The sequence below is a fragment of the Panthera leo genome, chromosome A1 (genome assembly GCF_018350215.1).
Source record: "Panthera leo isolate Ple1 chromosome A1, P.leo_Ple1_pat1.1, whole genome shotgun sequence".
NCBI classification, from domain to species: domain Eukaryota; kingdom Metazoa; phylum Chordata; class Mammalia; order Carnivora; family Felidae; genus Panthera; species Panthera leo.
Window position 1 is genome coordinate 133943883 of NC_056679.1, and position 22606 is coordinate 133966488.

Below are 22606 nucleotides of genomic sequence, written 5' to 3' on the forward strand. Positions count from 1 at the left end.
ACTTAGGTACAAGGAGAATGAAACCTGGATGGACATGTCTTTCATCCCCTTCTCTTCCCCATCACCTTTCTCAAACCAGTCATGTGTTTTTAATGCTTGCCTGGCGCCATATGGATTGTTGAGCCACATGGGAGTACGTTTCCCAGGTTGTTCTTCCTTCTTTCTCTCTCTTTCCCTCTTTCCACCTCTCCTTTCCGATTTCCCTGAACATGTTTATCCCTTCTTCTTTGTACAGTTGGCAGTTTTTCAGAGCACTTGGATCAGATAAATGGACGAAGCGAGTGTGTGGACAGTACAGATAATTCCTCAAAGCCACCCAGTGAACCCGCTTCTCACATGGCTCGGCAGCGATTAGAAAGCACAGAAAAAAAGAAAATCTCGGGGAAAGTCACAAAGTCCCTTTCTGCCAGTGCTCTGTCCCTCATGATCCCAGGAGGTAGAGAGACATCTACTCGCATGAAATTGTGTGGTTTTGTGCATGTGTCCCCCTCTCCCCAGTTTGGAATGCTGATCGAGATGCAAGATTGCTAGAAGCAGTAATGGGCGGTACCCAGCGCATCTCTCCAGAGTTTCTTCCTGTGGGAGCTCCGGAGCTCCCAGACAGCATGTGTCACTGATTTCTTCTTGCTTCTTTCTGCATCAGGAGATGAGGCAGGCTTCCTTCCCACACAGCCTGATTTCTTTTGTTTGTTTTCTTTCCTTTTCTGCTCCCCCCTCCTTAAATTAAGTGGTAAATTTATCTCCTCTGAATCATTTTTCTTCCCTAGACTATGCATCATTTATGTACTTTACTGAGTTGTTTATAGCATATGTGTTGGAAAGCTAAGTACAGTTTTTCCTCTTCTAATTAATGAGGAGAGAGATATGGAGAACATAAGTTTTTCATTTCTGGGGATGCAGAGAGTCACAGACAGCCCTGAAATTTACAGATTTTCCCAACCCTGTCTGTTGAGTTATGCTTCCTCCTACTGGTAGTCATTTTCTCCCCTGTATTGGAAGCCTGGGCTTAATTATGGTTTTGTGGAATTGCAGTATTTTTATACACCTGGGCTTTGCCTCTAGAAATCACTAAGTCTACACAATTCCCCCAGAAGTGAGAAAACATACACCCTGGTGTTTGTGACTTAACACTCAAATGACAGCCCGAGAGTGGAAGTGGCAATTGAATTATATTGCAGATGGCTTGCATTTGGAGGAATACAGACCTTGTATAAAAGGAATTGTTTACAGTTTCAAAATTTCCTGTTTGTGCAGAAAGAAACTTGATACAAACAAATGCTCATTTGGGGGTATTGCTCACTCTAGCCCACTCTGTTTTCTGGGAGGCGTCCCATTCGGCATCGTAAAGTAACCATCTATCTCCCTAGTTTGAGTGACTATTCATAACTCCAAAGCAGCAGCAGTTGGAAAGGTAAGTCCACTTTTGAAAGCTGGTGAGAAAGCCCACGTCTTGGTAAGGTAGAGCAATTGTTTAATACAGGGCGATAAGGGAAACTGTCATGCCACAAAGGATGGGGACTTGGCTTTCCAGCACTTTGGATGTGTGTATGTGTTTCCACTCTGTCCAGTTCCCACTCGCATGGTTACAAGTTCCCTGCCCACCAGCATGTGTCTCTTCACTTGGCCTTGTGATCTTTAGACAAAAGGTAGCCAGCGAAAGAGTACCAAGAGTGCCACATGCAGTCCCAAAGTGAAGGAACATCGCTAGTGATCCACCTAGCTTTGTTCCACTTTGACAGACTTAAGAATCGGAAGAAATGATAGTGTGGGCACTGGCAGTTTGCTGTGGCTCCCCTGGTGCTCACTGAACCTAGTGAGTCTTCAGTAACGCTGGGCACATAGTAGCCTGCCTCTGACTGAGCTCACATTTAAACTTCAGTATCTTTAGTGGATCATTCTTTTTGTCAAACACACACACAATTTCACGTGACCAGTTAATTAAGATCCGTTTAGACTCACGTGGATGGAACAGTGATATCAACAATAAAAGCGTGTTTGCTTTTAAAACAAAAACAGAACAGAATTGGTATTGTGGTATTAAGTTTTCTTAAAATTTCTCTATTTCACCTGTATTATCTTTGAGAATCATTGTTAGAATTGTAGGTACTGTATGAAGCGGTCAGTTGTATTCATAATAATTAGGAGTGATTGTTTCATAAAGAAATTGACATTTCACTGTTGTCTTGATCAAAATCACTTGAGTACTAGTTCAGTAGTACTGTAAAAAGGAACTGTTAACTTGATGGATTGTTTTCCTAATCACGTATGTTTGAAAAGGACCATGTTAAATTTGTTGATTTGGAGCCTGAGAATCTTTTACTATAGTCTCCTCTGTGTAAAGTCTCTTCTCTGTGTAAAGACATACTTGAAATTTGTGCATCTCTGATTTGTTTAAGGACAACAAAATATACCAACTAAAGCTATCCCAGCCAGGTAGGAACTAAGTTTTGTGTGTGTTTTAATTAGCATAGAGAATGAAGAAATTCTAACCTCACAGAATTCACTGAAAAATTAGTTGCAGTACAGACACTTTCGAAGTCTTCTTAATATCCCCTGTTTGGAAAGCCATCCTAGTTAGCAGTATAAATATTTTTATATTATTTCTTGATGAGAAATGAATGGATTTATTGTGTGGCTGAGCTCCCCATCATTGCAGGGCTCATACAGTGCGGGCTGGCTGCATGGATGTTTGTGTGATCAGCATCGGCTCTAACGACTGGCTTCTGTGTTGCAGATATGTTTGCCGTTTCTCCACTGGGAAGTCCAATGTCCCCCCATTCCCTGTCCTCGGACCCTTCTTCTTCACGAGATTCTTCTCCCAGCCGAGATTCTTCAGGAGCTTCTGCCAGTCCACATCAGCCCATTGTGATCCACAGTTCAGGGAAAAACTACGGTTTTACCATCCGAGCCATCCGTGTGTATGTGGGAGACAGCGACATCTATACAGTGCACCATATTGTTTGGGTGAGATCAACAGCCTCTCATCCTTGTTACTTTTCATTCCCAGCCAAACTGGACAATGAATAAGTTGGCTGAGGCATATTTATAAGCAAACAGTTTTTCTGCTAAGCTGGCTTTTGGGACCTGTTTCATGCCCTTTCCCTTTATATGGTGGCATTGAATTGAGAAAAAACTAATAACTTCTCATAATTCTGTCCAGTTTTCATATTTGATTGTCCACTTTGCATACCAGCATGGTAGAAATTGTCAAAGATGGTCCTATTGTCACCCTTCTTTTTAATTTTTTCCTGGCCTTCTTTTATTAAAAAACAAACAAAACTAACTACCTTTCCCACTCACCTGAAATTTTGTAAGTAAGTGTCCTATTTTAGGATGATGTCAGAAAAGGAATAATAACCATGCCTTATTGATTTCCTCTTAGAAGCTTAGGATCATTTGCTCATTAACCCAGAATATCGTCCCAGAAGAAACAGTAGATGTTAAGGTTGCCATTTGTTGGCTGATCAATCTATACTCTTTTCTTGGACTTCAGAATGTTGAAGAAGGAAGTCCAGCATGCCAAGCAGGACTGAAAGCTGGGGATCTGATCACACACATCAATGGAGAACCAGTGCATGGACTTGTCCACACGGAAGTTATAGAGCTTTTGCTAAAGGTATTATCTTTTTTATGCCCATGCCACACAAGTAAAGGTCATCAGAAAGAACTGGTACCAAGAGTTCTCTCCTTAAGTTCTAGAATTCTCTATGATGCATGCATAAACAGTCTTATTACTGAGGAAGTATTCAGTGGTTTAAAGTCTGATAAAAGGTGAAGAAACAGATAATATGAATTTGCTGGTTCTATATATCATGAAAAAACATGGCCTTCTATCTGCACAATCACTTCTGAATTTAACTTCTTATTCTAAATTACGAATAACAAGAGTTCTTTTTCACTTTATGAGCCTTACATAGTAAAAGCTGTTGGGAAGTCACCTATCCTAAAGATGGTTTTCTTCAGGGCCATTCAGCAAGTTTTATTCCAGTACAATGGAAGATGAAGTGGTATGAAAATGAGGTCAGATTTGAAGGTTCAGTCTGAGAGTTGGATTTCCTTTGAAAAATAGAAATGGAAATATATACACATACACTGTAGATGACAGAAGTAAGTAGCAATGGAGGAAGGGGTTCTAGTAATCATTAGGCCCTCACACAAATGATTTTGAACATAGAACATTTTCTGTTTTGAATGTAAGCTGAATAAAGCCCATGGAGTTAAGATCACAAGATGCGTGAATGTGAGTGGAGAGAGAAAATCTACACTGATCCTTCAGTTCTCTTATTTGCTGTGTCACCTGCTGACGGTAGAATATAAAGTAACAGCTCCAAATATGTCTCTTGTAAAAACAAAGACGAATTTGTACTTGATTTTAAATTTGTTCAGAAAAAGAAGTCAGTGATCAGAAATAGAGTCTCTAATTGTAAGATTATTTTACAAATCATCAGATTTATGGATGATCTCTTGCTTTTTGGGCACTGAAAGGGGCTGTAAGGGAGTTGTATACAGAGAGGTGTGAGCCATGGTTTCAGATAAACTACAGTCTGTTGAGAGACAGAACATAAATATGTACCTGCCATTTAGATAATGTACATTCAGACTCTTTTCAGAGCACTCACACTGAGCCCAGTTCCATAGTACATATTAGTAACACAGGAATGAAGGTATAGTCCTTGCCTTTGAGAAATATGGGAGATATAGGAGATGTATGGAAGCAGATGAAGTTTAACTTAGGACTGTCGCTGAGGGAGGAATGTTATACTTTTGGAGAGAATATTCTATGAGTGGGGAGAGACATCACAGAGAAATTTCATTGAATTGAAACAGGAAAGAAAATTAGAAATTTAGAAGGCACTACAAAGAAGTGGGTGTGCTAAGCCTTCCAAAAATAAGTGCAGTTAAATGACTTTTCTCCTTTTCTGTCATTCTCCAAGCTAATATGAGCGTATTCTTCAAAAGATTAGGGTTGGCTTAGGTTCTGAGAGTAGTAATAGCAGGCATATTCAGAGGTCCATTGCGAAGTAGCAGGTTGTAGGAAAGTTATTGCCACTGATTAATTCACATTATTAATTAAATTTTGGTCTTGGGCTCAAAACCAAAGTCTGTAGGGGGTGGCGCCTGACTTTGCTGTCATTCATACCTACCGGTTGATGATGCAGGGGACATCTTCCCATGTAGTTCCAGAATTTACCCAATACCTGGGATATACAGGTGGGTACGCAATAAATGTTCGTGGAATTGAGGTGAATGCTGGGGTCCTCTTTTGCTTTCTTTCCAAAAGTTACCATGGAAGGGGTCAAATACCCCACTTCTACTTTTGTTGGTCTTGACTCATGTCTTAATATGCAGGCCGTTCAGTTTGTCAGTCAGCTTGAAAGGGCTGGGGTTAGTCTATACTTTCAAGTATGGCTATTGAACAGAAAGAGTTGACACCGTGGGTACAACCTGAGGTTTTCAGTTTAGATCACCATCTGTCCCTGGTAATATTCTTTGTCCACCTGGTGTGGACAACTCTCTCATAGTAAGAATCCAGAAATGGGAGGCAGGGCATTGGGATCCCTTGTCTGTGAAAGTCGCCTGATAGTACTTCGGGCTTTGCAAGACAAAATTCTGGACAGGTTATAAAGACTCATGAGTCTGACCAGCAGATTCTCTCACAGTACCTGCTCCTATGGTCCAGGGGTGCCCCATTGCTGGCTCACAGATAGACCCCTTTGTTGTTGTTGTTGTTGTTGTTGTTGTTGTTGTTGTTGTTGTTGTTGTTTTAAGTTTATTCACTTATTCTGAGAGAGCGTGAGATCTGGGGAGGGCCAGAGAGAGAGGGAGAGAGAATCCTGTGCTGACAGCGTGGAGCCTCACACAGGGCTTGAACCTACAGACCGTGAGATGATGACCTGAATCGAAACCAAGAGTCAGATGCTTAACTGACTGAACCACCCAGGTGCCCCTTGACCTTTTTGTGAGTAAGAGTCCAGGAAGGTTGTTTTGGATTTTTCCCTCCCTCTGTCTTCATATCCAATACACATGCCTTAGGCTCCTCCGAAGTAGGTTAGGCTCCTCCAAAGTAGGCAGACACAAGTGTTGTTTGTCTCTAAAACGCTCCTTGATCTGTTCTAGGAGCTCACCCTTTCTTTTAGATAATAAGTCTGTGTATTACAGTGAGGTTTTCTTAGTTGTTATTCATCCTGCTAGAGCTTTTTCCAGTCTTCGCATTAGCATTTAAAAGAAGGTCAAGGGATTTTCATTGGTAACATCAGCTTGGCTCTCTACCTTCTTTGTAACAGTATTATGTTACATGCAACATCGCTTCATCCACAACCTATCTTCCTATCACTTCCTGGGTCTGCTCATAAAATCAGAAGAAGAAATAATAAACTGAAGTGTATATATCTTTAGAAAATAGGCATTTGTTTATCTTGCTGAGACATTTGGTTATTTCCATAATTTATTTTATGGAGTGTTAGATATGATCGTGGATTTTAAAGCCTGCTTCTGTGAAATTTGAATGTATATTTCTCCTGAAGGTGTCTGGCAAAGTGTCTTAGCCAAATCCAATCCCATTCATACAGTTTTGTCCTCCTCTGGTTAGGGAGCACCTTGATTCCTGGATCTAGTCAGTGTGTCTCTGAAACTGTGTAAACAAGCCATATTGGAGAGCCTTGGCACCCTCCGGAGCCATGGCCTGCTCTGTCGCAGAGCCAAGCAGAGGGTCCTGCCTCTGCTTCATAAAGGAAGCACTCGAGAGGAGCGACCAATGTAATGAAACAAAAAGGATACGAGGGATTTAATTATCTTTCCAGTGAACTGTGTAATCATGCAGCTTTCTTCCAAATTTAAACAGCGGTTCTTGGACAGCGTGTAAAGGGAGTAGGATCAACACTGGGCATCCTCGTGACATCACTCGTGGAACATCAGGGTAGTGGCTATATTTTGGTATTCTCGGATACTGTTTACTTGATGTTGTTGTTTTTTTTTTTAATGTTTATTTATTTTTGAGAGAGGGCGAGCAAGCATGAGCACACAAGCGGGGCAGAGGCAGAGAGAGAGTGAGGAAGACACAGAATCCGAAGCAGGCTCCAGGCTCTGAGCTGTCAGCACAGAGCCCAACGTTGGGCTCAAACTACGAACTGTGAGATCATGACCTGAGCTGAAGTCAGACGCTCAACCTACTGAGCCACCCAAGCACCCCTCTTGATTTCGTGTTCTATACTTGCGAACTACTTCATGAAATGTCATGGCACCTTAGGAAAAAGGTGGAAGAGCCATCGCTTGAGGCTGCTGTATATCTGTTTAGAAGTTCATATGCAGTACAATATCTTTCAGATTGCAAACGGAGTAAGCATTTTCCACATTTGACGTCTTCACATGTGGTCTCGTTTACTCTCACACCTTCCAAGCAGACCTGCTATGGGAGCACTAACTCATATCCACAGGGAAGCTTGTCTAAAGTCACTTCTCATCATAGATCTATGGAATTACAGAATCAATGTGTTTCTCCAGTTCATTTCCCCATTGGCTCTAAGAATCCCTTCCCGTGTGCTCCTTCAGCTTTGCCTCACACTGGTCCTGCCGCAAGGAGGTGATCCCCTCCTTTCTGCTTTTGGGCAGCTTTCTAAAAGAACTTTGTAAGAGCAGTGAAATCTCTGTGCACTCACTGTAGCGATGGATGGAGTCCGTATTGACGCACATGATAACATGCCCGGCTTAACCTCTCTAATCTGGGAAACTCTCAAGTAAACCAGATTGCTTTTTCAGGATAGTATTAGTTTAAATACCCAGCACATAAAAGCAGCCCTAAAACTTCATTAGTCCCTGCTTCACGAATTTCCTTTCTATGAACTCTGGGGAGCCTTTAGATGTGAAAATGGAGGCCATCAAATAGTGTCATTATGACCATCCTTACATACTCGCCAAGTCCTAAAAACGTGCAGAGCGTTGTGTTAGATACTGAAAGGTCAGTCACACAAGAGACAACACATAAGAATATTAGGTAATAGTGCTTTACGTAGCTGAACCCCTATAATCCTCACTTGCTGTGAAGCAGGTCCTGTAAACAACATTGTTCCCATTTTACGGATGAAGAAAGCAGCAGAAATTTAACAAAGCAGCCCAAGGCTACCCGCTAGGAAGGAGCAGAAAAGAGGATTTGCACCCCACAGTGTGGCTTTGGAGCCCGTACTTGGCATGAGTCCACCAGAGTACGTGGAAAACCAGTGGCGAAACCAAGTCTACAAAGTGTTAAACATAAGGAGCCGACTGTAAATCTAGCCCACATTCTGAAGGAGAGATGGCTTTCCAGGGGGGATGAAACAGGGGTTATCTGTTCAGGGCTGTGAAGGATGGGTGGAGAGTTAGTGTATGGGAAGGGAGTGCAGGGTGGGCTCAGCAGAACAAGGAGGGTGTGTGCAAATGCAAGGCCAAGAAAGCTCAGAGTGCTTGAGGTACACAAATCAAACTAGAGTGACTGGAGCCTGGGTTTGTATATGGGATGGAGTGTGCAGGCTGGCTGGGGCTGGATTGTGGAGGATGTGAGTCACAGCAAAGACCTAGGCCTGCAGAAAGCGTGACATTCCCCATGTGCATGTCGCAGAGAAAGGAATGTAAAAATAGTCTATCCAAGGCCAACTGAGAAGTTAACCTGGAGCCAGACTGAGAGGAAGAGATGGTTAGCCTGCGATTGTATTCAGTTCAGCCAGCTTAAAATAATTTCCCTCGCACCGTGCACAGTGTATACCAACAGTTTAGAGTAAAAGTGAACAAATTGAACACTTAACAATCCGCCGGCACCATTTTTTGTTGTTGTTTTTTTAAACAAGTGCCACAGAATTTCTCTTACAAGAGTTCGCTCCTTCAGAAGAATGTATTGAGGATAAATTGACCCAGGAAGACACATTGCATTGAGTTCAGGCAGCCCTCCATGTAGCCGATGGATCCACCAGGTGGCAGGCTTTACGATTCTCACCCTATTGTGGATTAAGTTATTTTTCCCGTCATTTACCATTTGCATGATCGTTAATGCTCTCAGTGAAATATTTGCACTCTGCATCTTGAGTGTCTGTAGTTCCTCCTTAGGGAAGTTTTCTGAGTGTATAGGTCAAGCAAACTGTCCTCTGCCATATATAGAAACAAGAAAGAGAAAACTGGGTTTGGTTTTTAATAGGGGAAGGGAACATCTGTACAGAATGCAGTGATGTGCTCTGATTTAAAAACCCTGGCTGTAACTTTTCTGATGAGATTTGTTCATCATTTATTTTTATTTCCTACAACGTTTATGCTATTTTTATATGTCTTCCATTTCTTCTTGACAGTCTGATGCATCGATCATTCCCTATATTGTCCAGAGCCTGGTTCCTTCGCCACCACCCGTTAAGTCTGAGCCATCTACTCTGCCAGGGGCAGGAAAGGTGGCGGACGATCAGGTCATGCCATGCCTGTGAGGAGCAGGCAGTGGGGGTGAGGGGCAGAGAGCCAGGTGTGGGCTCTTAAGACAGGCTCTGTGACCCTGAGAAAGAAGGAAACTCAGCATCCCTGAATCTGTTTTCCTCATCTATAATGAAGGGTAACAATCCATTCTCACCTCACAAGGTCGTATTAGAAAAAAAAAGACAAAAACAAAACAAAACAGCCCTCATAATTTGGTGGTGAAAATAAAGTGACAGAATATATGGAAATAATGCTTTAATGCTCAAAATGTGCTTTAAAAAGGCTGAATGGCCTTGTTAGCCTCTTACAGATAAAGATAGAAAAACCAGTGGTGAATTATGCTAGAAAGGGTGGAATTGGATTCAGGCTCAGTGACGTGCACAGTGGGACAGCCCCAGTGGACATATGATGGCTGTCTGTGTCTACTCTGTGTATGAATGTGGAAAAGGATTGAAAGAATTGCAGTGAAAGATGAACTCCAGCCATATTTGTTACTTTTTCATTCACTTAAGGCATATAGGAGAAACTGAAATTGTAGTATGGCCTCCCTCAATTTGTGCAGAGAAGATCTCCTTCCACACAACCTCCGTTCATAGGCCTTTCATGCTTTTAAGCTGAATGTTCTGTTTAAACAAGAAATGGAATCAATCTTTGTCAGATAAGGGTTTATTTTCGAACTTTTGGCATTTGCATATAGAACGTACAGTTTGTTCTTGCAGAATATTTTTTTTCTTTTGTTCCAGTTCAAATCTTATTTTTTTTTTTTTACAATTACATTAGGTGTGAGATTACATGTTCTTAAATACACACACAAAAAAACCTCTAAAATCATTCATAAAATACTAAACTTACACGAAAGTGGATGTAAGACATGAACAGGTCATTTCCTAAAAAAAAATAGGAATGACCAAAATAAATGAGACAATGTCAAAGAATGAAGATTAAAACTCGTTGCAATTTATTCGTATAAAATTGGTAATGTGTTTAACATTAATACTCAGTTCTGACAAACCTGTGATAAGAAAAGTCTTTATGTGCTGCCAGCAAAAGTATGTACTGACATAAACTTTCTGGAAAATAGTGTATTAGTATATACTAAGAGTCTTTAAGAGGTTTAGGGCACCTGGATGGCTCAGTCCGTTGAGCGTCCAACTCTTGATAGCATCTCAGGTCATGATCCCAGGGTCATGGGATTGAACCCTACATTAGGTTCTGCACTGGGTGTGGAGCCTGCTTGGAATTCTCTGTCTCTCTCTGTCTCTCACTGTCTCTCTTTCTTTCTGTCTTTCTCTCCCTCTCCCCGCCCACACCGCCCCTCTTTCCCTTTCATGCACTTTCTCTCTCTAAAATAAAAATTAAAAAGTTTGGATAGACCCTTTGATTCACATATGTAATCTAAGGGAAATGACAGAGACTAGGACAATGATTTATGGAGGGTGATATTTATGGCAAGTCTTAAAAGAACTGAAATGTAGGAAATAATAGTAGTAGGAAAATAGTTGAATTTTGATTCACCCATCTCATGGAATATTATACAGCAAAAAAAAATTAAGTTTTTTAAAACTTTTTAATGTTTTTGAGAGAGAGAGAGAGAGAGCACTAATGGTGGGGGGTGGGGGGGTGGGGAGAGAGGGAAACACAAAACCTGAAGCAGGCTCCATGCTCCGATCTGTCAGCACAGAACCCTGCATGGGCCTTGAACCCACAAACTATGAGAACATGACCTGAGCCAAAGTTGGATGCTTAACCAACTGAGCCACCCTGATGCCCCCAAAATTATGTTCTTAATGACTATTCAGTGATGTGGGGAAGGTTTTTCAAGTTCTATAATGAGAAATGGAAAAACAACATAAAACTAAATATTAGATTAATTAAGATTAAAGTTGTTGACAACGTATGACTGTGTGCATGCGTAATACATACATGCCTAAAAAAAGATTAGGAAATATTCTGAAGTATTACCAGTGTTAGCTGGCAATAAGTTTCTCAATGATTTTTATTTTTACTTATACTTTACAATTTCTTCTTATAATGTCATGTATTACTTCCCAAATTGGAGCAGCGGGAGCTGGTGGTGGGGGTAGATGTTAACATTAAAACAATCAATCCCCATTGGTTTGGTCCCTGCCCCCACCATACTTAACTCCCCATCTCTTAGTACCACTTACAGCTGAATTGCTAGACGTTTTTTGGGTATAGAACTTTTAAAAGACCCTGCTCCTTATATTTCTTATCTTTTTGAGGTAATCGGGGCCATCTGTGACTTTGAAAGGACATGTTTTTCCCCTGGTTATTAAGAAATTCAAGAAGAAGTCATTAATGCTGCAGCAAAGGGGATCAGTTCTACCATCTGCCCAGGGCGCCCCTCAGCCTAGCTTCTGACTCCACTCTTCTGTCGACCTCCAGGGCCTGCCCGGCAAGCCCTGTCCCAGCAAGCCCTGTCCCAGCACTGAGTGAAAGTCCCAGAATTCTACCAGGAGTTACCTCCCCATACATGACCTGGTTAAAGAAAGGCTGTTTTGTACTCGCTGGCGTAAACTTCCCAGCTCTGCAAGCTGACAGGTTTTATGGTGCCAGCAAAGGAATCTTTTAAAATAATTAAAAATAAAAGTCTCTTTCAGTTTTGCTGGTCTATGATTTCTAGGTCAAAGGAAAAACACAAAAAGGAGAAAAAAGAAAAATAAATCAACCAACAACAGACAGCCCCTGGGCTCATTTATACTTAACTACATATGGATGAAGATCACTGTTGTTTATAGAGTCCTTTGCCTCTGTCATACTTGGTGCTGCAGGCTTTACAAACTCCATCCCGGGTAATCCACGCACGAGCCCCTGTGAGATAGGTGTGATTCTACTGCTGGATAGTGCAAGTGTTTGAGGCACAGAGAGGAGAAGCAACCTGCTCAGGGCATAGAACTTGGATTGAACCCACATCTGTGGAGTCCAGAGCCTGCCCTCTCAAAGAATCCGGACATTTTGCCTTCGTGTTCTGTCAGGGTGCCACTGCTTAAAAGGCTATTTAGACATGGAAGGCTCTTGTATGTATGTCCTCATGTATCTTTATTTGTTTTTGAACGTGCTTTCCCACTTCTGATCCCGTGTGCTCCCAGATTTTCCCTTTAATAGCACCCCATTTTTTTTTTATAGAGTGGAAATAAGGTCTCAATCACCACCACCCCATTTGAAAACACATCCATCAAAACGGGACCAGCCAGGAGAAACAGCTGTAAGAGCCGGATGGTGAGGCGGAGCAAGAAATCTAAGAAGAAAGAAAGTCTAGAAAGGTTAGTTAAAGCAGGATTTTTGTGGGGTTTTAATATGCCCATGTTGGACGAAAGTTACTCCTTAATTTAAACAATTATATATGGGAAAGACTCATTTTTCTGTGAGAAATTTGGTGCTGTGGTTCAAATACTAATACATTAAAGTTCACATTCATAACAGCATTTTTCACAGTGAAAAGATTTCCATAGTTAGATCACGGAAGAATTCAGATTGCATTTTTTTTTTTCCTGTATGAGTACCATGACCAGTGCTTTGCTGTTTGTTGGATTTCAGGTGAGTTGAATGTGAGGCCCCAGACCTTCAGGCAGTTTTTAGCATTAAATGTACACTCAGTAATGTCTTTTACATTATCTGAGAACAAACGATTGCTTTTTTTTTTTTTTAACAATTGCTATTTTTTTAAATGCCAGATACTCTAAAATAACTATATCTAAAAAGCATCCACATAAGCTTAAAAATAAAGGTTTTTGTTTTACTGACTGCAGATGTAACTGGCTTACACATTTGCAATCTGGGAGGCGCTGCGAGTCCTTTTGTACTCTCTGCAGACGCCGGCAAGATGCGTGTGTGTGTTTCTGGTGGGGACATTTCTTGCCAGGCACCTGTCTGGATGGGGTCCCCATGTGACACCACAGCAGCATCCCCGTTTGGCCCGCTTGGATCTAATGTGTCTGATCGTAGTAAGAGGGGTTTTGATGACAGAAATGTGGAGAAAGAAGCAAATGAAAAAGGGGTGCTTATTCACTCCAGGAAAGACAAAGTCCTGCAAGAAAGGAAATGGAATGATGCTTCGCATGGCCTAGCTGTGAACAGTGTTTAGAATATAAAAGAAAAGCTCCGCCTCTTTTCTAACTGAAAGTTTTGTTTTAGCTCTAGAGGGAGGCGTAGAAAAGGGGGAAGTGTATTTGGTCAGAAGGTGGAAGGGGGTTGTGTAAGAGCCTAACTCTCATCTTCTGTCCTAGGAAATCAGTAGATCGTTTCTAAAATTGAAAAACGAAAACTTAACAAGATTACTTAGCAATATGCAGACAAATAGGAGAAGTAGCTAAAGGAGTAGAAAGCGGTTTCTCTGGGGAGTGGGCCAAGGGCCGAGCAGGGGAGTTGCTGTCTGTCATTAGGAACTTGATAAAATGATTTCATTGTTTAACCCAAGTACATTTATTGCATTTATTAAACTGAAATAAAGCACACACACGAATTCTGAGGTGCGGTCTTTTGTATTAATGACTGATTCATACACTTTTCTTAAAGTGTGCTTTAGATTTTGATTGTGCTTTAAGTTAAACAGAACACACTGTTTCAAAGGGGTGTAGCAGCATGTAAACCTTTGCTTAAGCTCACTGGCGGGGAGTGAGGCTTGCCTGACCTTAAAGGTGAAAAAGCTGTCTACAGCCACGTGTACTTCTAAGTCATCAGAAGCTTTTTTTTCCCCCCTTTAAGATAAGCTTGTTGAGCACTAAATACTCACTTGCTTCTGCTGCAGCTATATAGTGTGTGGTGCCCTGCTGATATGATAAGCTTCAGCTCACCTTTGTCACTTTTTCTATGTAAATGTACCACCTACATGGTCATTAGGAATATTCAAGAGCCCACAGTAGAATAAGCACAGCAAACAGCTGTGGGTACAAAACACCCTCCTCATAACCCTGACAGATAAATAAATGAATATATATTTCCTATGTTTTCTATTCTTCCTATTTTGTCGCTTCTTCTTAAAGTATTCGGAATTAAGAGAGCTTCCGTTGTACATTAGCAAAGACCCTTCTTTTCTGAGTCATAAGGTTGTTAATATGGGAGTGGGAACCTACACCTTAGTGTGGGGTCTGACACCGTGTCACTGTGCTGGCACAGAGGTGTGAAACTGAGTACACCCACATTGTGGGGAGACAGAGGGGCTCTCTATGTAGAATCTGATTCCTTTGCTTTTATTTCCGCTCTAGAAGGAGATCCCTTTTTAAAAAACTAGCCAAGCAGCCTTCTCCTTTACTCCACACCAGCCGAAGCTTCTCCTGTTTGAACCGGTCCCTGTCATCAGGGGAGAGCCTCCCAGGCTCCCCAACGCACAGCTTGTCTCCCCGGTCCCCCACGCCCAGCTATCGCTCCACCCCTGACTTCCCATCAGGTGAGTGAGTCTTCTGGCCCAGACAGTAGGGGAGAGGTGGGAGGAGGTCAGAGTCACTATCCGAGCTCCTGAGGGATGGGAGGCTTATTCCAGCGTAATGAAAGAAGGTGTAAATGAAAGGATAGTCATAAGATACGTCTATTTAGACCATTAAGGCAGGAAATACGGGGTTGAACCCTGATGTGGGGGGAGGTTTACCGGAAAAGCATTTTTTCAATAGAGTTAGATGCTAAGACAATTTGCTGACCTTGATCTGACCCGACCTACAACCATTTGGGTTGGAAGCATGGAAAGAAAAGGGATGGAGTCCATTGCTCATGGCTTTTTGTTTCCCACCCCCAGGTACTAACTCCTCTCAGAGCAGCTCCCCAAGCTCTAGTGCTCCCAATTCCCCAGCGGGGTCAGGACACATCCGGCCCAGCACCCTACATGGTCTGGCCCCCAAACTCAGCGGACAGCGCTACCGTTCTGGAAGGCGGAAGTCGGCTGGCAGCATCCCCCTCTCCCCACTGGCCCGGACCCCCTCTCCAACACCACAGCCCACCTCCCCTCAGCGGTCACCATCCCCTCTGTTGGGACACTCGCTTGGCAATTCCAAGATCGCTCAAGCTTTTCCCAGCAAAATGCACTCCCCTCCCACCATCGTCAGGCATATCGTGAGGCCCAAGAGTGCAGAGCCCCCGAGGTCCCCACTGCTCAAGCGCGTGCAGTCAGAGGAGAAGTTGTCTCCCTCCTATGGCAGCGACAAGAAGCACCTGTGTTCCCGCAAACACAGCCTGGAGGTGACCCAGGAGGAGGTGCCGAGGGAACAGCCTCCGCGGGAAGTGACCTTGCAGAGCCTGGAGGAGAATGTGTGTGACGCCCCTTCCCTGAGCCGCGCCAGGCCTGTGGAGCAAGGCTGTCTGAAGCGTCCTGTCTCCCGGAAGCTGGGGAGACAGGAGTCTGTGGATGAGCTGGACCGAGAGAAGCTCAAGGCCAAGGTGGTGGTGAAGAAGCCAGATGGTCTCCCAGAGAAACAAGAACCCCACCAGAAATCCCATGGACTTGGGAGTGATTTAGAAAACCTCTCTACTTTTAGGCTGGAAGAGAGAGAGAAGAAAATCTATCCAAAGGCTTTAGAAAGGTCAAATCATTTTGATAACAAAGTGGCCTTGCAGGAGGCCCCATCCGTGGGCAGCCTGCTGAAAGGGGCTCTTCACAAGCAGGCCAGCATTCGGGCCAGCGAGGGAGTGACCTCGGAAGGGGCAGCGGCTGGCCATGGCCCGGCACCTGGGGACCACAGCCAGGGCATCTGTGACTTCAAGCGCACCTCTGCTCCTGGCACCCTCCAGGACACTCTCTGCCACTCGGCTGATAGGTCCAGCTCTGGGAAGGGTGAAAACACGGAGAAGGCCTCCCAGGCCAAGGAGTGTCTCCGATGTGAGAAGTTAGACAGCAAACTGGCCAACATCGATTACCTCCGAAAGAAAATGTCACTTGAAGACAAAGATGACGGCCTGTGCACTGTGCTCAAGCCCAAGATGACGTCTAGTGCCCACGAAAGCCTGCCCGGGAACCCCGTCCGGTCCATGGGTGGACAGCAAGAGGCCCCAGTGGCCTCTGAGAGCCGAGCATTCATGAGCAGTGCCCACACGGCTCAGATCAGCACTGTCTCCTTTGTCCCTCTCAAGGCACTAGCTGGGCGGGTGGATGGTGGAGTAGAGAAGCCGGGCTTGGTTGCTCCTGAGTCACCCGTCCGGAAAAGCCCTTCTGAGTATAAACTGGAAGGTAGGTCTGTGTCCTGCCTGAAGCCAATTGAGGGCACTTTGGATATTGCTCTCCTGTCTGGACCTCAGGCCTCCAAGACAGAGCTGCCTTCCCCGGAGCCTGCACAGAGCCCCAGCCCGACCAGTGATGTGAGGCCCTCTGTGCCACTGGCTCTCCCCAGCACCGGGGGCAAGAAGGGTGAGACAGCGGGTCAGAGGGAGCCTTCCCCTGCTGGCTTCAGGATTAATAAGTCCTACCTGCTGGAGCCCCGGTTCCCACCCCCCAGTCGGGGTCTCCAGACTTCACCAGCAGCTCCCGTGCCTTGCTCTGACCCAGAGCTAAAGCGGGATAGGAAAGCTTCCCATGCAGCCAAGAGCACAGTGACAGTCATGGAAAGCGATCCCCAGCGGAGAGAGGGGGGCCCCAGCAAACACCAAAACCATAGCCCTGACACCAAACTCCTCCCCTCCCTGGGGTTGAACCCCCACAGCGCGGACCCATCCAGGTCACGCAGCCTGCTGCTGCCTGAAGGTACCGCCTCAAGAGAGAAGCCGAGTGGGAGGGAATCCTCTGAAAGGGGCCCTTCCACGGCCAGAAGCGAGCGGTCCACTGTGAGACCTGACTCCCACAGGGATCCCTCTGTGGAGTTGTATCCTCCAGAAGCTGCTAAAACCAGTGACAATTCCAGAAATCTCCCCTCTGGGGAAAGGACCCGTCCAGATTCCTACACTCAGACCCAAGCCCTGGAGAAAGCATGGGTACCTTGTGGGAAAACAAACCACAGAGATGGCCGAGATGAGGTGAGGCCCCTGGCGAGGGAGGACTCCTCTTTGAAGTCAGCAGGGACTCCTCGTGAGAGGGAGCTGGGCAGAGGAAGAGGTGGCCCGGAACCCCAGCTAGAAGCTCCTCCCAGCCGGTGGTCCCTGCAGCCACCGGGCACTGAACGTGGGAAGGAAGCCCAGCTCTCTGCTTTCCCATCCTTGCCGAAAGACGGTCCCAAGGAACCGGAAAGGAAAGAACAGCCTCTACAGAAGCACGTCAGCAGCAGCTCTCAGCCCCCGCTGGTGACCAAAGAACTGCCCAGCCTGGCCACTCAGCAGCACTGCAGCTCCCCAAGCCACTCCTCAGGCAGAGAGCCGGGGGGCAAGCCCTGTACTACAGAGCCCAGCCTGGGCCTCCAGGGCCCTCCCAGGCCCGCTGCAGTGCATGGTGAAAGCAGCAGCCCCAAGTCTGGGCCTGGCCCCGACTCCAGCCCCGCAAAGTCTAAGCACCCTGACAAGGCCCTCTCCTCCCAGAAGCCAAGCGTTGGGCCTGCAGCAGGCAGAGAGGCTGCGGCCCAGCCGCAGGTCGGCCCCAGCCGAGAGGGGAAGGACAGCAGTAAGGGTGTGCTGGAGGCCTTCCCTGCCCTCCCAGGCTCCCAGAACACAGCCACCAATGCGATTAGCCAGGGAGGAAGTGGACCCTCAGTTCCGCTGCTCACCGAAGGGGGTCCTCTAGACCCTAAGCTAAAAGCCACCAGTGGCAGGCGGTCCCCAGAGGCACCAGAGAAGCCCACGCATCTGCCGCAGCAAGGACACCCAGGAGGGGGTGAATCCGCGGACCAGAAAGTTGCCCCTGTCAGTGAAAAGCAAAACGTGTCTCCAAAGCACCCCAAACCATCCACTGTGAAAGATTGCCCCGCTGTGTGCAGACAGACAGACAGGAGTCCAAGTTCACAGGCTGCCACCGCCATGGACAGGAAGTCTGAGGGGAAGAAATGCACTGAAGCACTTTACGTTCCAGCAGACGGCGGGAAGCTTGAGGCCAGCCTTTCCCCGGCACCCGGCGAGGCCCGGCCAAAAGGCCCAGAGAGGCCGGCAGCTGCTGTGGGGAAAGGCTTGCCAGAGGCCAAGGGGAAAGTGCTGAGTCCCCAGAAGCCGCTGACTGAGGCAGGCAAGCCCAGCGGCATGAAACGGTCGCCCTCGGCCACTGGACAGAGTTCTTTTCGATCCACTGCCCTCCCAGAAAAGTCTCTGAGCTCCTCCTCCAGCTTTCCTGAGGCCAGACCCGGGGCTCGAGAGGCTGCTGCAGCTAGCGGTGACGCGTCTTTGGCCAAGGCCAGCGGGGCTGCGGCTAAGACCCTGCCCGGGGGCGATGGCAGAACCCACATGACAAAGAGCGACTCTCTGCCATCCTTTCGGAGCTCCACCGTCACCCTGGAATTGCACCACCCCAGCCCGCCTGTGGCAGGGGGAGCCGGCCACCGGGACAGGGCCCTGTCGGTATCTGCCACCACAGGAGAAACCAAAGGCAAAGAGCCTGTCGCAGCCCTGCCCTCTCAGACTAGGAAACAGAGCGTGGGCAGAGAAGTGACCAAGGCATCCCCAGCTCCAAACCCTGACCGGCCCATCGCCCTTTCTTCTGAGAAGGACTTTGTGGTGCGGCAGAGGCGGGGGAAAGAGAGTTTGCGTAGCAGCCCGCACAAAAAGGCCTCGTAACGGGGCAGGCCCCAGGCCGGACTGGGGAGACCCGACCTGAATGTGTACCTGAGTCTTGACTACCTTGTGAAGCCAGCACTGTGTGGGAACGCCCGCCGGGCAGAGCCTGGAGCCCCTAGGCAGAGGGGGAGAGGGAGAGAGAGACAGAAAGAGGGGACCTTCTTCCAATTGCCTTCCCAATTGTAACCCATAACACTGTTACCAGAGAGGGTTTGTACGAAAAACGAAAACAACAACAATAAAGAAACACCTTTACAGTGGAGGGTTGTTGAGGATAAAGATTTTCTCTGTAAATACCTAGCAATGTGTTTGGTTTGGGATGTAGAGTGATACCTTGCTGCTGATGGCGTTGTTTACCACAGCTTTTTCTTTTCTTCTCTTTTCTTTTTTTTTTCCAGTAGGATTTTTGCTTTACCACTTATCATCACATAGTAATGAAGCAAAATGGTTAAAACCGGGTGTATGTAAAAGTATGGATACACTCATACTCGTGTGTATATACACATCCACCCACATGTTTTGGTCTATGGTTTCAGAGAATATTTCAAGACTACATTTTTCTAAGTTAAAACATTCTGAGTAGAGTTCAAGATGAAAGAAAGCCCTAAATACAGTAGATGGTGAGTTTGTGTGTGTCTTTTTCACCCAAGATTTTGAGAGTACTGTATCTGCCTACCTAGATTTCCAGATCTTAAAGCAAGAACTACTCTAATCACTGCATTTGGACTCTTCCTCCATTAGGAATGGCCGGAACAAGCAGAGCTAACCATATTCATGTCACAGTCATCGCAGTGGACACTTGATCTTGGGTCCAACTGTCTGAAAGGCCAGTTATCCTTGTCTGTGGGTATATATGTCGGGTCTTCACCCTGGGTGTAGTGGAGGCTATAAACACACGTCAGCTTTATTTCTCTCACTTTCCCTTCTTTTCACGCTCTTAAACTCAGGCCTTGATGCTATGAGTCACTAGTCTAAGAAGCACACATTTTGTAGTAGTCTTGTGCCAGCCCTGCTCTTGAACAAAAAGGAAAATTACTGGCCACACGCAGATCCAATAGTACTTAAGTTGAGTAATAAGCATCAGGCATTGGAAGAGGTTTTAAATTTGCATTTTTGAGGGAAAGGGGGGTGGATTTTGGCATCATAGCATATATATTAATGAATAATCAGGACATCAGATACATTTTAATACATAGCTGGGGCCTTATGTTGTAGATGAAGCTTGCTGTTTTTAGCAAGTTCCTGGGTTTCACATTCATTTCTGATGCATCGAGTAGCTCCATACATTTCATAACATGATCTCTTTATTTGTATGCAAAAAAAAAAAATACCGTATTAATAAAGAGCAGCGTTTTTTAACAAAAAAGACTTGGTGGAGCTATTTGGTGCTTGAATGTGACTGTCCTTTTTACTTTTGCTAAGCCTTATTTAAATTTTGTATACCATGGAATATGTAGACTTCGTCAAATCATTTTAGTGCTGAGGGGGTTTTTGTTTGTTTTTGTTGCAGTTGTCCTGGAGGCTTGTTTTGTATTGTAAGATGGCACTTGCTGACCTAAGTACTAAGGCACTAAGAGAAAATACACACAGATAAGTATTTATAAGATGTTTGGGATCCATAGCAGGATTTTCTGTTTTGTTTCTCAAGAGGGAAAACAATTACCAATAAATACAAATTCAGCACCCAAACCCCCTCGGATGTCTTAGTATCTAAATCATTCATCTAAAGCACAGCCTGTGGATTGTAAATTATTTAGCAGGGCTGTAAACCCTGCTCCAAAAACAAAGGCATCACTTAACTGACTGCTGGGTTGTCCTTCCTTGTAAAATGAGTTGGCAAACAGAACAAAAAGTCCCCCCCCCCTTGCCCCTGTTTTCCACCCCCCGCCCCCGTGTAGTTTTAGCCATTCCCCATCACTACGTTGTGAAATGGTAGAAGAAACGCATATTTTAGAAGAACTTAAATGGGTTTCCAAAGTGGTCTCAACATTTATAATTCATATCTGTGTTTGGCAGTTGTCATAACCCAATCATCTGTACTCAGACATCACGACAGGTGTGTCGGGGAGGGAGTTCATGGTTTACAGCCTTTGCTTTTTAACTGTCCAGTTTCCTTTAAAGCACAACTAGCTGCTTGTTTACAAATGATATTTTTATGTATATTTTGTATAGTGTATTATCATTTTGGCCAAATATGTTTTTGCATTTTGGATGGGTAAAGAGTACTTAAGGTTGCATTCATGTAATACCTGTCTGTTGTTGTAAACCTCTCCAATCAGCTGGTAGAAATTCTCCTGTGTTCTATTTGGTCAGTCTCCTGTGATTGTAAGATGTGCTCCTTGGTAGTACTCCCAGCTGTAGATTTACCAGCTTAAAAGTTTGTTAGGATCTGTGCAATAAAGTGTTTGCAGTCTTATTTTCTCTAAGAAATTCCCTATGGATGTCATAATTGTTGTATATTGAACAAATATTTATACTTATGCAGTTGCATAACATTGAAATAAAAATTTAGCATGAAAAGATAATGACTAATGTTTTTCTTATAAAGTGTTACTGAATATTATTGTGTATTATGGGAAGCATGGGTTTTTTGCAGGTTGCTTTTTGTTAATTGGACTGGTTTGCTTTTTTTTTTTTTTTTTTTTTTTTTTAGCTTACACAAACATGTTCTATTCTTGAAGATTAAGCCTCCCTATAATGCCTTCCTACGTTTTGTACCAACCTTATTCCTTGGCCGCAGAAGTTACCAGCTTCCACACCAAGGTCGCTATCTTTTTTACGGTCTCTTCCTCAGTGAAACCATCTCCTTCAATTCCCCTATTATCTCCTATTACCTTCCTCCATCAGTTACCAATCAGTTACCACTGTGCCCTGTCATCTTGCATTTCCTCCTTTCCTGTGTGTTTTCTCGTCATCAAAAATCACCGAAACTGGCAGGAAGGAAAGAAGCAGCCTAACATTTATTTTCTGCCTTATATATATAAATATGTGCATAGTGCTGGGCAAGATGCTTTTCATGTACCATCTCATCTGAGCCCCAAACCAGATGATAGTGGCATCCCCGTTTTACAGATGAGGACGCAGGCCCAGACAGGCTCTGCTGTTTGTTTAATATACACCCTGTAAAGAGAATTTGGATTAGAATCCAGATTTTTTCTGGCTGCAAAGCTCTTGACCTTTCTAAACATTACCAGGTGTCATGTAATTGAATTCAGATCTAGGCTCCTCTGTGAATGATCTAAGCCATCTCATTGTCTCTTTCTTTACATGCAGAAAAATCATACGGTGCAAAATTACACGTTTGGTGATCGGTGGGAAACCACGAGCCAAGGAAGCTAATTATTCTCTGTAGTAGGGCTCCTTTATTAATTCTAATTCATCAGCAGGCAATTTTCCATCTAGCATCTGGGGATTCATAACACAAATGTCACATGAAAAAGTGCAGCTTTATTAACTATAGAAATTTGCTTCCTCTGTTTCGGCCAGGCCTTAAGGAACTCAATGGTCAGGCAACACTCTAAATCTATTTACCCGTCTATCGGTATGGTTTGAA

General features: G+C 44.7%; 1 protein-coding gene across 5 annotated transcripts in view; it reads left to right on the forward strand.

Moving 5' to 3' along the window:
* Positions 1-21564, forward strand: part of MAST4 (microtubule associated serine/threonine kinase family member 4) — a 563401-nt gene extending 541837 nt beyond the window's left edge. For 3 of the 5 annotated variants that reach the window (XM_042940432.1, XM_042940434.1, XM_042940433.1), the window contains 5 exons: positions 2735-2964; positions 3494-3616; positions 12571-12707; positions 14649-14830; positions 15173-21564. In XM_042940432.1, coding sequence (XP_042796366.1) covers positions 2735-2964; positions 3494-3616; positions 12571-12707; positions 14649-14830; positions 15173-19053 — 4553 coding nt within the window. In that variant the 3' untranslated portion in view covers positions 19054-21564. Of the gene's footprint in view, positions 1-235; positions 437-2734; positions 2965-3493; positions 3617-12570; positions 12708-14648; positions 14831-15172 lie in introns of all 5 variants that reach the window. The other 2 variants (XM_042940435.1, XM_042940436.1) reach the window with 1 other exon arrangement.
* Positions 21565-22606: the final 1042 nt, after the last annotated feature.